The following is a 15,143-nucleotide window of genomic DNA, read 5'->3' on the forward strand; positions in this document are numbered from 1 at the left end:
AGGGACGTCTCCGGGGCAGCCCCACTGGCCGGAGACGCCTCAGGGGCCCTTGGAGGGCGGTGTCGAAGGCCGCAGGTTGTGAGTGCCCGTCACAGGCTGGCCGTGGGCCCTGGTGCAGGCTGGGGGTGCCCCTCACCCCGTGGGCACCGGCATCTGTGAGCACAAAGGAGAGGCTGTGCTGAGCGGCCCACTGGGGCCCACTGCCCCCGCCCCAGATGCCTTTCCCATGAGCCTTGGCCTTGTCAGTGGACCCAGGCAGGCGCCTCGTCTCCTGGGGCCTTTATCCAGACACGCTGACTGTGGGCGCTGCAGGGGCAGTAGGGCGGGCGCCCTCCGTGGCTCTGACCCTAAGCATCTCGATTTCTCTGACTGGGCACCCTGCCAGCCAGGCCCTGCTCCCGGGGGCAGCACCCTGGGGTCCACGGAGTGGCTGGGGGAGCTCGGGGTGCTCAGTCCCCGATGAGGCTGGGTCGCCCCGGCCTGGCGCCGTCCTCCCGGGGGCCTGGCTGCGGGCTGCCTGCAGCCCCCACCCCTCGGGCCCAGGGCAGCTGGCAGGCCCACCAGGCGACTCCTGCCCGCAGCCCTGGGCTTCCCTGGGTGCATGTGTCTGCCTAGCCCGGGCTGGGCGAGTGCTGGGGAGGGAGCCCCTGCCCAGTGCCCGGGCGGCTCCGGGGGCAGCGGGCAGTGGGGGAAGGGGCTCCCGGAGCCAGGTTCAAATCCCACCACACGGTGAGCCTGGTCTGTGGAACGGGAGATAGCGACAGTGACGTGCAGGTGACGAGCGGCCAGCAGGCAGGGAACAGCTGGGTGCCAGGTGCCAGGGGCAGAGGCCGTGTAGCCTCCCAGGGAAGGTGGCCTCCTCCTCAGAGGAGCTGAGAGCAGGGCCGCTGTGCTCCGCAGGGTTGGGCGCTCCGGCCCCAGGGAGGGGGGCCCTGCAGGCCGCACCCAGGGGAGGCGGGGGCCACGCAGCGTCACAGCTCCTGCGCGTGACACACGTGTCCCCGCAGGTGAGCAAAGTCAGCCTGGTGGACCTGGCCGGGAGCGAGCGGGCCGACTCCACGGGGGCCAAGGGCACGCGCCTCAAGGTAGGGCCGCCCCCACCAGGGTCCCCACCGACTTGCCGGCGGGGCCTGGCGCCCAGTGGCTGCAGGGCGTCTCGGGTGGGCGCCCCCTTTGCCCCTGCTCTCGTGGGACGGGGAAGCGGGAAGGGTCAACGGTGCAGGGCTGGGCGCTGGGTCTCCATCAGGGCCGAGTGGTCAGGCCCGGTCCTGCCGGAGCGAGGGGCCTGAGGCCTCCTGACGCCCGGCCTCGTCTTGCCCGCGCAGGAGGGGGCCAACATCAACAAGTCCCTGACCACCCTGGGCAAGGTCATCTCCGCGCTGGCCGAGATGGTGAGCGGCTCCAAGCGCTGCGGTCGGGTGGCCTCGGGGGTGGGGGGCCCTGCTGGGGAGGTGCCGGGAGCGGCCACCTGTCCCTGCTGTGGGGCCAGGTTCACGGAAAAGCCCAGAGGCTTGGAGGTGAGGGGGTCCCCGGGCTGGAGATGGAGCCACGACCCTGTCCCTCCCCCGAGCCTCAGTTGTCCCACCTGTGAAATGGGGACGTGCCGCCTCCCCACAGGGCCCTGGGGGCGGCCTTGGGCTGCGGGCGGGGCAGGGGCCTTGGGTGGCCCCCGGGCTGTCGGGAGGAGCCGGGACCCTCGGGCTGAGGGGCTGGGCCTGGGGGGCGGCGGAGGGGAGGCAGTGTAGTGCGGGGGGCTCGGGCGGCTCGGGCTCCCCCCACCGCTTTGCCCCTGGGCCCGGCGTGCTCCGTCCTCAGACCCTGTCTTTGCCTCTGCAGGACTCTGGGCCCAACAAGGTAAGCATCTTCTCGCTTCTCGGGGAGCGGGGGGGGTCTCAGCCCTCTCGGGCGGGCGGGGGGTGCCTGAGAAGCAGAGCCGGGCCGGGGCCGGTGCGGGGAGAGCAGCCCGCGGGGGTGGATGAGAGATGGCGGGAACTGAGATCATGGTGAACGAACGGCGCTGAGCCTCGTGGAGGACAGAACGGGGCTGTGAGGGTGACCCTGAGCAGGAGGGTGGCCTCCCGCCCGCGTGGCTGGGGGGCCGGGGGCGTCGTGGCTCCGGGGCTGGGCCTGGGGGCTGAGGAGACCCCGGGGGAGGAAGCACCGGGCGGGAAGCCCGCCGAGCGTGTGACGTGCTGAGGTGGGAAGAGCCTGGTTTGTGTGAGGAGCGGTGGGAGGAAGCGCGTGCGGTGGCGGGGGTCCCAGGAGCGCCGTGAGGGGCTCCGTGAGGAGCGGAGAGAGGGCGCGGACCGCGACACTGGGCGAGGCTGTGAGAGGAAGCGTGAGAAGCTTCGGGGGCAAATGCGAAGGACCCGTGTGATGGGCTGTGTGACGAATTGTAGGCAAGCGTGGCCCGTGTTGGGGGAAGCGAGCGGGTAGCTCTGTGAGGAGGCGGAGGGACTCTGGGCGCTGCGAGGAGCTGCGTGAAGGCTGAAGGGCCACGTGTGACAGGCGCGGGCATGTGTGAGGAACCGGCAGGAACTGTGTGCAGAGCTGTGCTGCAAGCGTGATGCTCTGTGCAGGGACTCTGCGTGAGGAGGCGAGTGAAGCTGCAGCACAGCAGGAACTGTGAGGGGCTCCGTGAGGAGCTGCGAGAGGAGCTAGGTGTGGACCTGCTTTGTGAGGAGATACGTGAGGACGTGTGAGGTCTTGCGTGTGGCGGTGAGAGAGCCGTGCGGAACCTGGGCTGTGAGGAACAGCGTGGGGTGGGACCTGGGAGGGGGCCTGTGCAAGAAGGTGTGAGGAGCGTGTGGGAACATGTGCAACGACAAGCAGAATCGTTAGGAAGCGTGCGGATTCGGGGGAACTGTGGAAACGTGAGAGGAAGTGTGGGAGGTGGTGTGAGGACCTGTGAGGGACATGCGTGTGGAATTGTGTGGGGACGCGTGAGAAGACTTGTGGAAGTGCGTGAGGGAACCTGTGGGAGCTCTGAGAAGCTCTGAGTGGAACTGGGAGGCACTGTGTGCTGAAGTGTGTGAGGAGCTGGGTGTGACTGTGAGAGACTGTGGAGGTGTGAGAGGAAGTGTGAGGAACTGTGTAGAACTATGAGGAACTGTGTAAGAAACTATGTGAGGAACCGTGAGGAACCGTGTGAGGAACCGTTTGAGGAACTGTGAGGAGCCGTGTGAGGAACTGTGAGGAACCATGTAGAACGGTGTGAAGAACCATGTGAGGAACTGTGTGAGGAACCGTGTGGGGAACCGTGTGGGGAACCGTGTGAGGAACCGTGTGGGGAACCGTGTGGGGAACCGTGTGAGGAACCACGTGAGGAATCGTGTGGGGAACCGTGTGGGGAACCGTGTGAGGAACCGTGTGGGGAACCGTGTGGGGAACCGTGAGGAACTGTGTGAGGAACCGTGTGGGGAACCGTGTGGGGAACCGTGTGAGGAACCGTGTGAGGAAACGTGTGGGGAACCGTGTGGGGAACCATGTGAGGAACCGTGTGGGGAACCATGTGGGGAACCATGTGAGGAACCATGTGAAGAACCGTGTGGGGAACCATGTGAGGGAACAAGGAAGGGACTGTGAGGGGCTGCGATGGAGACTTTGCAGGAACAGAGCGACACCAGTTTGGGGGCTCAGCGCCTGGAGCCGGGAGCGTGGGGTCCCGTGGGCGATGAGGCCAGAGGGCCGGGCCTGACCCGCTCCCCAGTGTCACCAGGAAGCAGCTGACTGTGATCTAGCGGAAGCGGCCATGGGTTGGCCGCAGGCTCAGGAAGACTGACTGCAGCTGGCTGCGCCCTTGGGCTGCCGTGTGAGGAGCCACCGGCAGGAGGGGCGGCCGCGGTGGCCGGCAGGACGGCGGAGGGTCGGGGCGGCGAAGGTCCTGGAGCTGAGGCACTCGCGGCCGGGGGGCGGAGTGGAGGGAGGGACGTGTGAGGGAGCCACCGAGTCAGAGGCGCCGCTTGGGCTCCTCATGGGGTGAGCGGGTGACCGTGGGGCATTTATGTGGGAACGAGGAGCGCGACAAACGTGGCAGAGAATTCTCTCTCAGGGGTCAAATGATCAAGCACAAGGTGGAAGTGGAGTCTCCTCACCCCCCAAGTTTGCGGTGGGAAGGAAGCTGCGCTTTGGTGGCCAGACGCCGCCACACCTGCTCTCTCGCGGGGGAGCCGCCCCCCAGCGGCGGGTCTCGGAGCGTCCGTGACTCGCGGGCCCTGCAGGCTCCCCTCGGGGGTGATGCGTCTGTGCCCTGAGGAACGCCCTCGCGGGGCCCTGGGGGCCGCTGCGGCTGCCGAGCAGACGCTCCTGAGGCAAAAACGTGCGCGAACGAGGGAGGCGGGGAAGCCCCTGCGCCGCGCTTAGTGGTGCCCGCGGGAGCCCCGTCCTGACGGGGGTAGCGGGTGCCGAGGGGGACCAGGTTGCTGGGGGCTTTGGAGCCGCTTAGGCGGGACGGGCCCGGGCGTGGCGCAGGCGGAGGCGGCTTCGTGTGCACGGGGAGGGGCCCCGCAGGGTTTCCTGCAGGCGAGGGGCCTCTTGCCCTCCGTCAGCAGAGCTGCTGGCGGTGTTTGTGGGGCGATGGGCTCGCGCTGGTCCTTCTGACAGCGCGGAGCGAGGACACACTGGCCCTGGCCCCTGGCATCAGCCTGCCCGGGCTCTCCACACTGTGGCGACGGAGGAGGGGGGAGGCCAGGAACGTGCTAGCAAGTCCCTGGTCGCAGCCCGAGCGGAGGCACTGGGACTGGGGGGCGGAGAGGCCCTGGGAGCAGCCCCGCCCCGAGCCCCAGGCGCCTGGACTTCGGGGACACACCTGTGCTCGAGCCCCTCTTCCCTCCCCCTGCGGCGGGCTCGGGGCTGACCTTGATGCTCCTCTCCTGCAGAACAAGAAAAAGAAGAAGACAGACTTCATTCCCTACAGAGATTCGGTGCTGACCTGGCTTCTCCGAGAAAACCTGGGTGAGGACTCGCCCGACGCGGATCTGACGCCCGGCCCGGCCGCCGCCGTCCTCCCCGGCCTGGGCGGGTGCCCATGCTTCCCGGGCTGTGCGGCGAGCCCGGGGGCTCCTCCGGGGGCCCGGGCCAGGGGTCAGCAGTAGGTTAGCGACGCCAGGCCCGGGGACCCCGATGGCCCTCGGGGCTGCACATGAGCAGACACTGTGTCAGCGCTCCTGAGCCAGGACCCACCCTCTGGGCCTCGGTGATTCTGGGGAGCCCCGGCTGGCTGACCCTGCACCCCAGAACCAGCCTAGCTGGTCCGCGGCTCGGGCCAGCGTCGGGTGCAGTGGCCGGCCTCCCGGTGGAGGAGAGGGCAGATGGGAGACCCCGGGGGCAGGTGGGTCCCCCAAGAGAGGCCGTGAGAATCACAGGAGTGAGTGTCCCTTCACCTGAGATGCAGCCTGGACGGAGGCCTCTGCCCCAGGGCCACACCCAGGTCCCGCCCCAGGGTGGGTGGGGAGGCCCTTCACAGCATGGCACCCTGAGCCCTTCGCGGCATCGCCTCGCAGTCTGCTGGAGGCCACACCCTGGGGATGTGGTCCCCGGGACACAGGTCCCTGTGGGTCCGTGCGTTTCCTGATGCTGGGATCCACGTGACCCGAGCTGGGAATCTGACATGAAACGTTAAGAAACGTATCAAATAAGAAGGATAAAAGTGAAACGTTTATGGAGCAGAAACAGTCCTTGTAGTAAATGCCATAAAACTCTCCACAACTTTTCTCTTTATTATGGGGAGGGGGAGGCCTGTTGGTTGTAATGTGACCCCAAATGTCGGAAAAGCATGGTTTTATGTAGACGAAAAGTGAGCAGGGTGCCCGGCGCGGTGAGGGAGGCCGGCCGCCTGCTGTCTGCTCACCTCCCAGCTACGCCTGTGCGGGCGGAGGGCAGGGGGCGCAGCAGTGGGGCTGACCCTCCTCTGGGACCACCTGCTCTCCGCCCACAGGTGGGAACTCGCGGACGGCGATGGTGGCGGCGCTGAGCCCCGCAGACATCAACTACGATGAGACGCTGAGTACCCTGAGGTGTGTCCGCGGGGCGTGGACCCTCCCTGTCCCCCACCAGCCTGCTTGGGCGGGAGTGGATCCTCCGGGTGCCTCCTTGCAGGGCCGGCTCACTTGGACTTCTTAGGCTCCAGATGGCTGGCAGGGCACCTGGTGCTTCCGGGTCCCATTCCATTTCCCACCGCGTGTGGCCTCGAGTGGCCCAGGGTCCTGCCATCTGACCAGGAGAGCTGGGCTCGCGGGCTGAGCGGTTCGCCCCCACCCGTGGTCCACAGAGCCACCGGGGTTTTTAACGAGCCACGGGGGGGCAGGCATGTCTGAAGGTCCCTCCGGCCAGGGGCCGTCCCGGGCTGCGGGAAGCAGCTTGGCGGCCTGGCTCGGCGCTCTGGCCTCCTGGCTGCCACCGCAAAGGGCTGGAGTGCAGGTTAGATTCGCACCGTCCGCCTGGGACCACAAGTCCAAACGCGGAGGCCTCGCCGTGTGGAGGAATTTCCACCCCGTCCCTTCCCCTCCTGGGGCCTTGGTTTCCCCAGGTGGCAAGCCCCCCTGTGGGTCAGTGGCCCTGCTGACTCCCTGTCGGAGATGCCCCTGCAGCTGGGCGCAGGCGGGGCTCCGGGTGCCCTTGGCCGCCGGGCAGCACAGCCCCCAGCCCCCCTCTGCCGCCCAGGTACGCGGACCGGGCCAAGCAGATCCGCTGTAACGCCGTCATCAACGAGGACCCCAACAACAAGCTGATCCGCGAGCTGAAGGACGAGGTGACGCGGCTGCGGGACCTGCTGTACGCCCAGGGGCTCGGTGACATCGCCGACAGTGAGTGTCCGTGCCCGCCCGTCCTGGCCAGGGCAGCGGGGCTGCGGGGCTGGGGCAGGTCCCGCTGCCCTCGCGGCCCCTCTGGTCCGAGGCCCAGGCTCTGCTCCGGGCTCCAGGCGGAGCCACCGCTGGGTGGGGGGCCGGGGTTCTGGACTGGGCCTGGGGAGCTGCATGGTTCGGGTTTGCCGCTGGCCCAAGCAGGCCGGTGACGGTCTCCCCGGAAGCCACAGTGGCCAGCCGCGGTGCCGGGGTTGTCCCCCCGTCCCGCTGAAGACCACCGCCACCCTACCTGATGCCCGGCCTGCGACGGCGCCCTCTGGAGACAAACCTGTTCTTCTGTTTCTGTCTCTCCCCCTCGCCTCCCCCCCTTAGCCAACACTGTGCCCGGAGGACCCAAATGTGTGTATCCCCTCCGCTGCTCTCTGCGCATCCCTGCTTCGGCCCAGCCCCGCGGGGCCTAGGGCAGCACGGTGGGGGGGCGGGGCGCACCCACCCCTCCTTGGCCTTCCCCCCCTGGGGTCTGGGGGACCTGAGCCCTCTCTCTCACGGCACCCTGCGAGCCATGATCCTGGTTCACCCTCGCGTCTGCTGGGAAACTGAGGCAACCGGGAGGCGTGGGGCAGCCGAGGCCTCAGGCTGAGCGCGGCTGAGGTCAGGCTCTCTGCCCGCCGTGCTCCTACAGGCCTGAATGTCAGCAGAGGCTGGGACAGCTCACAGGGCCGGGTCCATCCCCGACTCCTGGCTCTGGCCCCCCTCTGACCCCGCCCACCCCGAGGCCCCTTCCCCTGGAAACGCCAGGAGTGTGAATGCGGCCAGGTCCTCCCAGCCTGCGTCTCCCACCGGCTGTGGGCCCGGCTCCCCGGGCAGGGGCACGTGCTGGGGCCTCCCCACCCCAGGGGCCACAGGGCGCCCTCAGTTTCCGCAGTGCCCGTGCTGTCCTATGTCTGCCGCTGCTCTGCTGTGTGTCTGCTTCTGCCAGGAGGGGCCTGGGCACCTCCCGCCCCAGGGGCTGCGTCAGCCCCAACTCCCGGGCCTTGGGGGGCAGGGAGGCCGGGCGGCAGGGGGCCCAGAGCAGCTTCTTGGGGTGGAGGAGCGTGGGCTCCCTCGGAGGTCCCACAGTCCACGGCTCGGCCAGGCCACTCGGCGGGGCGGACAGCACCGCCCGCACCCGCAGCTCGGGGTGCGTGGCGGGCTGGTGGGTGGCGGGCTCGAGGGGCGGAGAGGATGAGGATGAGAGTCAGGGCCTGGGTGCAGGGGGGCCGCTGGGCAGTGGCAGCAAAGGGCGGTGGGCAGGGGGGCAGGGGGGCAGGGACGCCGGTGGCCCGCAGGCTCGGCATGTGTGCGGGGGGGGAGCGGAGGCCCTGGCGGGGATGCCGAGGGACCTGGTGGCGCAGCCGCACCGTGGCAGGGGCAGCATTGCATGTGCTCGTGCGGGTGCCCAGCTCCTGGTCCCTGCTTGCTACCTTCTCTTCACCTGCCTCTTGCTTTTTCCCAACTTGGTCTTTCTTTTCTCTCCTCCCGTCTGTCTTCCCCACTTCCTCCTGTAGACGTGTCCGACCTTGAGAACAGTAACTGTAACCGTGGCGGGGTGGAGCTGAGTGCAGTCCCTGACAATCTCTCCACAGTGACCAACGCCCTGGTGGGTGTGAGCCCGTCGTCCTCGCTCTCAGCCCTGTCCAGCCGTGCCGCCTCTGTGTCCAGCCTGCACGAGCGCATCTTGTTTGCCCCGGGCAGTGAAGAGGCCATAGAAAGGCTGAAGGTGAGGCAGGGCCGGGCTCGGACCTGGTGGGCGCTAGGCCAAGACCCCTCCTCCTGGATGGTCGCAGGCGGAGGGGCTTGGTCAGAGGCGAAGTGAGCCATGCAGGGGGGCGCGGGGTGCGTCTCGGCCCCTGACCCCAAGCACCCCGTCCAGGGGGTCGGTGTACCCTGTCCAGGACCGTGGGGCCCGTCTGCTGATTAGGGCGGGGATCCTAGGGCCTCTGCGCCCTCCCTCCCGGGTTTCCGTGCTTATACGTGCTCTTGCATGGTCTTCACCCTCCCGGCCTGGCCACGGCGGCCTGCGTTTAGCGTTAGGGTTACTGGCTTCCTTCAGCGAGTGGGTACAAGGTGCCGGGTGTGAGCGGCGGACGGCGAGCCCAGACGGAGGGGACAACGGCACAGGCGCCAGACCCGGGCTGATGAGGGGGTGGGCTATGCGGCCACCCTGGGGCGTAGGGCCCACCTGAGGTGTGGGAGGCGTCCACCCGGGATGGACCTGGGGTACAGAGGCCCACTGGAATGCGGGGGCTGGGAAGGAAACGGGGAGGCGGTGCTGGTGTGGGAAGTGTCGTCCGTCTGGTCCAGGGGCACGCGAGCCTCAGAACCGGTGTCAGCGTCTCCCTGCGTGTTTGTTTCTCCCTCTGGGTTTATTCTGCCTTTCCCTCTGTTCTCTGTGTGTCCACAGCAAAGACACGCGTCCTTTGCACGTCTTAGCCCTCAGCCCTTCACCTTGACCTTTCAGACTTCGAGCAGTCTGGATGGACCCGGGAATTGGGGTGCTGGGCCCTGCAGGCCCGGCTACTCGTCTCTCCTTTGCCTGGCATGCAGGCCTCTGTCCACTGCCTGCCCCCCGCGCTGACCTCGCTCTGCTCTGTCTGCTCCCCAGGAGACGGAGAAGATCATCGCTGAGCTCAATGAGACCTGGGAGGAGAAGCTGCGGCGGACGGAAGCCATCCGGATGGAGAGGTGGGCGGTGCGGGCTGGGGGCCGGCAGCAGCCCTGTGCTCAGCTCTCGGCTCCTGCACCCAGGGGTGGCCGCGCCCAGTGCAGGACACACCCGTCCCCTCTCATCCAGTGACACGCCCCCCGCTGTCACCAATGGCCCCACTGAGCCGATCCCCAGTCAGGGGACCAGTCCCTCAAGTGGACACCTGAACTCACTGACCAGATGAAAGATTGTGCGGGTGCTGACCCCCGCTCTATCCCCCAGGGAAGCGCTGCTGGCCGAGATGGGCGTGGCCATGAGGGAGGACGGCGGCACCCTGGGGGTGTTCTCTCCCAAAAAGGTAGGAGCCGGCCATTCTCTGGGCTGCCCCGATGTGGACAGGGCTGGGGGACCTGCAGCCCTTGGCAGGTGTCGGCTCCTGGAAGGTCAGCAGGGTCCTCCTGGGAGCAGGGAGAGCGGCTCCAGGCACCCGGCCAGGCTCACCCGCAGCCCTCCCTTCCCTGTGTGGAGCCTAGACCCTGCCTCCTCATGGTGGGATGTCCCTATGGCCTTAGGACGTCAGAGAGGTCACTTAGCTGCCTGAGGGGTGGACGGGGTCCTGAAACAGGTGGGGCCTGGACCCCCCAGGAGCCTGTAGCCCTCATGGGCAGGGTCTGGCTGTCCCAGCAGGGACCCCTCTTCTCCCACCCAGGCCAGCTTGCCCATGGCCCCGGCCCTCAAGTGGAGCAGAGCACCGCCCCCTGTTCAGTAGCTCAGATGGGGCGAAGCATGAACATCAGGGGAAAAGTCTCTGCGTGATTCTAGGACCCAGACCCCCACCCCCATGCCCCCACCCCCAAGATTGCCAGACCCTCAGAGCCCTTAGGAGCTTAGCTTCAAGCCCAGAAGCCTGCCTGGAAGGCAGTGGCGTCTGTTCTGACGCCAGCACGGGACTCCGCAGGCCCTGCCCCTGCTGCCTGGCTGACCTTTCACCCCAGCAAAGGGTTTCTTCGTTCGCCAGCCTGCGAAGCTGGCGGCACGTGGAGCCCCACGGAGCCACTGGGGCCCCAAGGGAAAGGAGCACGGGGCGCTGGTAGGATGGGCACATCCGCTAGGGTGCCTGCTCCCTGGGGACAGGGCCGGGCTCCTCAGGCTTCTCCTGCACCCACGCACTCCGGCCCAGGGAGCAGCTGAGGCCCAGAAGCAGGGAGGAGGGGTGCCCGGGAGGCCCTCGGCAGGGCGGGGAGCAGGTGGCGCCCTGGCGGGGTCCCGCCTCAGTGCCTGTCGGATGGGCCTTTGGTTTCCATTTGGAATGCTTCGCTCTTGAGCTGTTGCGTTGTCAGTGGGTGCAGTGCCCCGGGGCGGGCAGGCGAAGCTGGGGACACTGGCTGTGCAGTCCTTTGGCTTCATTGGTGGCAGAGGGATCTGCTGGTGGCCCCGGGTCTGGACACTGTCCAGGAGTGGGAGGGCGGCCCTCGGGACCACCAGGGACACTTCCTCTGGAGGACAGTGGGGTCCCCACTGGACTCTGGAGAAGCACATGGGCCAGCTGGGTCCCCCGCTCGGCCCCGTGGAGGGAGCACAGGCCCTTCCTGGCTGGATGCCTTCTGTGCTCAGGGGAAGGGGCCGCTGTGGATGGCCTGTCCTGTGTCTGATGACCAGGTGTCCACAGCCCTGTGCAGGGGTGTCGGAGGGGTTTGTAGCTCAGAGTGGGGGCAGCTTGGCCCAAGGTGCCAGGTGGGGAACAGACAGGAAGCTCTTCCAGCCTCCGCCATGTTGCAGGATCCTTGCCCGGGACTGGGTGTGAGGTCAGGAAGTGTCGGGGCCCAGAGACCCCGGGTGAGAGCAGTGGAGAAAGTGAAGATAGGGGGTGCTGGTCCAAGGCCCAGTGGACAGAGCCTGCAGTGGCTGCCCTGGGCACGGGCTGGGGTGGGGAGCCAAGGGCAGCGCTCAGGCGGGGCAGCTTGCGGGAAGCGGTCACCTTGGCCTTGGGTCATGCTTTGGTAGACCCGTGGTTAGGACAGGTGTGGGCGTCTGACCTGCGTGGCTCAGGGGACTTTTTTCACAGCCTCTCTGCTCCCTGGCGTCCAGGGCCCGACCCCTCCCTGCCCAGCGTCCTAATCCCAGGGCCCTCAGCTCCTGGCTGCCCCGGTTGGAATGGGGACCTGCAGCCCCGTTTTAGGATGGAGGACCAGGCCCAGGCCCCATGAGACCCAGCCTTGCCCTGCACATCCAAGGGCCTACCACAGCCTCCAAGCACTCCCTGGGCACTCACGTGCTCAGAGCTGGGGTCCCAGCCCCTCCCGAAGCCCAGCCCCCCACGTGCCGCCTGGCAGCTGTCCTCCCAAGACTCTGGGGTCCCCATCAAAGTCTTCTCTCTGCCAGGCTGGGAGGATACTGTGTCCCCCGAGAGGCCAGGCCTAGGGCGGGTGGCAATCTGGTCCTGGGGAGAGAGAGGGCAGCAGGCAGCCTGGGCCGGGATCCCCCCCTGCCCCCCGAAGAGAGGTGACCCTTATATCTCCGCAGACGCCGCATCTCGTCAACCTGAATGAGGACCCGCTCATGTCCGAGTGCCTTCTCTACTACATCAAGGATGGGATCACCAGGTGGGGGTCGACGGGGCGAGGGGAGGACTGGGCTCCCCCACTGAGGGGTCGCTGAGCCCGGGCATCTGCTGGCAGGGGTGCTGTGGGCCCCTCTGGGCAGTATGGCTCCCCCAGGCCAGGCCGCTTTGGGGGCTGTCCCCTGGACCCCCGCTTGTGCTCTCCAGGCATTTCCCGTAAGAGCTGGGCATCCTGGGGGCTGCAGGGGGACCAGGCGGGCCAGTGGGTGGCGTCGCGGTGCCCTGGGTCCAGCCGGCGCTGACGACTGCACCACACACACAGAGTGGGCCGGGAAGGCGCAGAGAAGCGGCAGGACATAGTCCTGAGCGGACACTTCATCAAGGAGAAGCACTGCGTCTTCCGGAGCGACTCCCGAGGGGGCGGTGAAGGTATGGCCTCCCCCAGCCCCGCCCCTACCCGGCGCTGCTGGTGTCGGCCCTCCTGGCTCCCCACTCAGTCCCGGGAGCCCCCCTGCCCCACCCCGAAAGGTGCTCTGAAGGCTGGGCTGGGGACATGCAGCTCCGTCCCTGCACAGGGGGCTGGTTGGGGTGCTCACGGGCAGGAGGGCACTGAGCCTGGATCGAAGGGACGGCTATTCTTAGGCCACGCCTTCCCGTGGGCTGGGAGCGGCCATCTGTCCCTCTCCCTGGCCGGCCTGCCCTCGGGCCTCCGTCCCCACTGCCGGTTCTGGGCATGACCCTTCCTTCTCAAGAAGGCACCTGCTGGGCTGTCCCAGTGCCCACGGCCCCCGAGATCAGGGCAGGTGTCTGGACAGCCTCTGGGATGCAGACCAGTGACCAAAGCCCCCTCTGTGACCAGGCCACTTCAGGGTGGCCTTAAACAGTGTTGCGGACGTTGGTTCTCCCAGAATTCCGTCCCCAAAGCTCTCTCTCCCCTCGGTGGGTGGGCACGAAGGCAGGAGGGGCTCTGGGACTCCTGGGGACATGCGAGCCACTGTTTCCCATCCCACCTGGAGACCCTGCGGGGCGGGGCGGTCACCCAGCACGGCCTCCCCGCCTCTGACTTGGGCCCGTGAGCCTCCCAACTGGGCATCACTTTCCTCATCTGTGAGGGGCTGAGAGGCCCCTCCGGCTTCTCGAGGCCCAAGCCAGGTGCCACAGGGAGGAGAGGGGCCTGGCGGGGGCCGCGCCTGGGTGGCAGGTGGCCAGGTGGGTCGAGCCCCCTGCCCCCGACCCTGAGCGGGGCTTGCTGGGCTCAGACGGGGACGCGGCCAGGAGGACAGCCCCTCACGGTCCTCTCCGTGCCCCCATCTGTCCTATAGCCGTGGTGACCCTGGAGCCCTGTGAAGGGGCAGACACCTACGTCAATGGCAAGAAAGTCACGGAGCCCAGTGTCCTGCGGTCAGGTACAGTGGAGGCAGGGGTGGCCCCTGTGCCGCCCGCCCTGCACACGCGCCCCTCCTGCCCGTGCGGCACCCCAATCCACCCCCCCCCAGCCGGGCAGCGCACGGGCCGGGGCGGGTGGGGGGAGAAGGCCGCTCCAGGGGCGCCGAGGCGGGATTCCGGGCGGGGGGTGCCTGTCCCAGAGCCCCGGTGGGGCTGGCGCGTGGTGGAGCAGAGGGACAGCCAGCGGGGTGTGCGCTGCACCGGCCTCCGGACGCCGGCCCCCTGGCTTCGTGTCCTCGTGTGCTAAAACACACCTGGAGATATGTACGTCTGTCTATCTATCTGTCTGTTCACCTATCAAGAGATTTATTTAATGGAATTGGCTCAGGACGTGGTGAGGGCTGGACAGGCACGTCTGAACTCCACAGGCGGGACTTTCTCCTCAGGGCAGCCTCGGTTTAGCTCCTGAGGCCTTTCACCCGGTGGGGGAGGCCCGCCTGCGTAACGGTGGGTGGGCTCCTTCCCGAGGTCACGTGACTGTAGGTGCACCGTTGGGCTCCCCAGCCCAGCCAAACTGACACAACACTGACCATCGTGTCAACTTTGGCTGGCGTGACTTTTTGCTAAGAATGAGGGGGACCCTCCCCTTCCCCAACTGGGGGTGCAGAGGGGATGGGCGGCCTAGAAGGTGACGCCTGGCAGCCTGACGTGCAGACCTCTCCGGCCACCCTGAAGGGCCTTGTTTTTAGCTTCCAGGACCCAGGGTCCTGCCTTTGGGGTCCCGAGGGTTGCTTTGAGGGAGGGACGCACCGTGCATCCTGGGTTCATGGGCCTCGCCTGGCCGCCAGTGTGGGGAGATGGGGCAGTTGAGCTGGGCCAGGGCAGGTCCAGAGCTCCCTTCTCCCCCCTGTTGTTTCAGGATGGGGCCTGGTGCTTGCGGGCTCGGGGCAGGGCCCGGGCTGGGAGGGGCGGCCGGGCTCGGGAGCTGGGGGAGGGCTGAGGGAGGCCTGGGGAGGACCAGCCTGCAGGCCCGGGTTCTCCTGTGGGGAGAGGGGCTGAACCAGCTCTGCAGGCCGCAAGGCAGAGCCGAGGTTCCTGGAGAAAAAGCTGGAGAGAAACTAGGCCATCCAAAGAGACCCCCACCGGCAGGACTGTCCAGAGACAGCAGGCCCTGCCCTCGTGGGACAGGTGCACCCTGGAGGGTCCTGCAGACAGGGTGGACCCTGCCCCGGAAACACGCAGACCCCTGCCCTGCTTCCGCCGGTGGGACAGATGGGAAGGGAAGCTCCCTGCAGGAGGGGGCCAAGCCCAGCCCTCGGGTAGGGGAGTGCCAAGGCCCAGGGCACGGGAGCAGGAGGCCAGGCTGGCCCCGGGGGGTGGCACCTGTGGGGCCCTGGAGGGGATGGAGCAGTGGAGGAACCCCAGGCTGTGTTTTGCCACCATCGCTGCTGCTGAAAGGGGAGGTGCCGAGGGGAGGAACTGGGGAGAGTGGGGAGGCCCGCTCGGGTCCTGGTGGGGGAGGTGGCCCCCTGGCGGGGGCAAGGGTGACCCCGGGCACAGGACCCGGGGGGCCGGCTCCTGGCGGCTGGAGGACCCCCAGGGGTGGGTGGTGCTAGGATGCAGCCCCGGCTGCATTCGTCCTCTCTCCCTCCTCCTCCCCCCTCTCACCCCCGAGACCAGCCGAGGCCAAATGTCCACCAACTCTGGC

General features: G+C 67.9%; 1 protein-coding gene across 4 annotated transcripts in view; it reads left to right on the forward strand.

The window, feature by feature from the left end:
- KIF1A (kinesin family member 1A) overlaps positions 1-15,143 on the forward strand; it is an 89,240-nt gene that overhangs the window by 31,776 nt on the left and 42,321 nt on the right. For all 4 annotated transcript variants that reach the window (XM_060151649.1, XM_060151650.1, XM_060151651.1 and 1 more), the window contains exons 8-19: positions 1,008-1,085; positions 1,326-1,391; positions 1,837-1,854; positions 4,878-4,953; positions 5,936-6,014; positions 6,661-6,803; positions 8,429-8,562; positions 9,448-9,527; positions 9,772-9,847; positions 12,013-12,092; positions 12,372-12,478; positions 13,372-13,455. In XM_060151649.1, coding sequence (XP_060007632.1) covers positions 1,008-1,085; positions 1,326-1,391; positions 1,837-1,854; positions 4,878-4,953; positions 5,936-6,014; positions 6,661-6,803; positions 8,429-8,562; positions 9,448-9,527; positions 9,772-9,847; positions 12,013-12,092; positions 12,372-12,478; positions 13,372-13,455 — 1,021 coding nt within the window. The remainder of the gene's footprint in view (positions 1-1,007; positions 1,086-1,325; positions 1,392-1,836; positions 1,855-4,877; positions 4,954-5,935; positions 6,015-6,660; positions 6,804-8,428; positions 8,563-9,447; positions 9,528-9,771; positions 9,848-12,012; positions 12,093-12,371; positions 12,479-13,371; positions 13,456-15,143) is intronic.

Source organism: Lagenorhynchus albirostris, chromosome 6 (genome assembly GCF_949774975.1).
Source record: "Lagenorhynchus albirostris chromosome 6, mLagAlb1.1, whole genome shotgun sequence".
In the NCBI taxonomy this organism is placed as follows: domain Eukaryota; kingdom Metazoa; phylum Chordata; class Mammalia; order Artiodactyla; family Delphinidae; genus Lagenorhynchus; species Lagenorhynchus albirostris.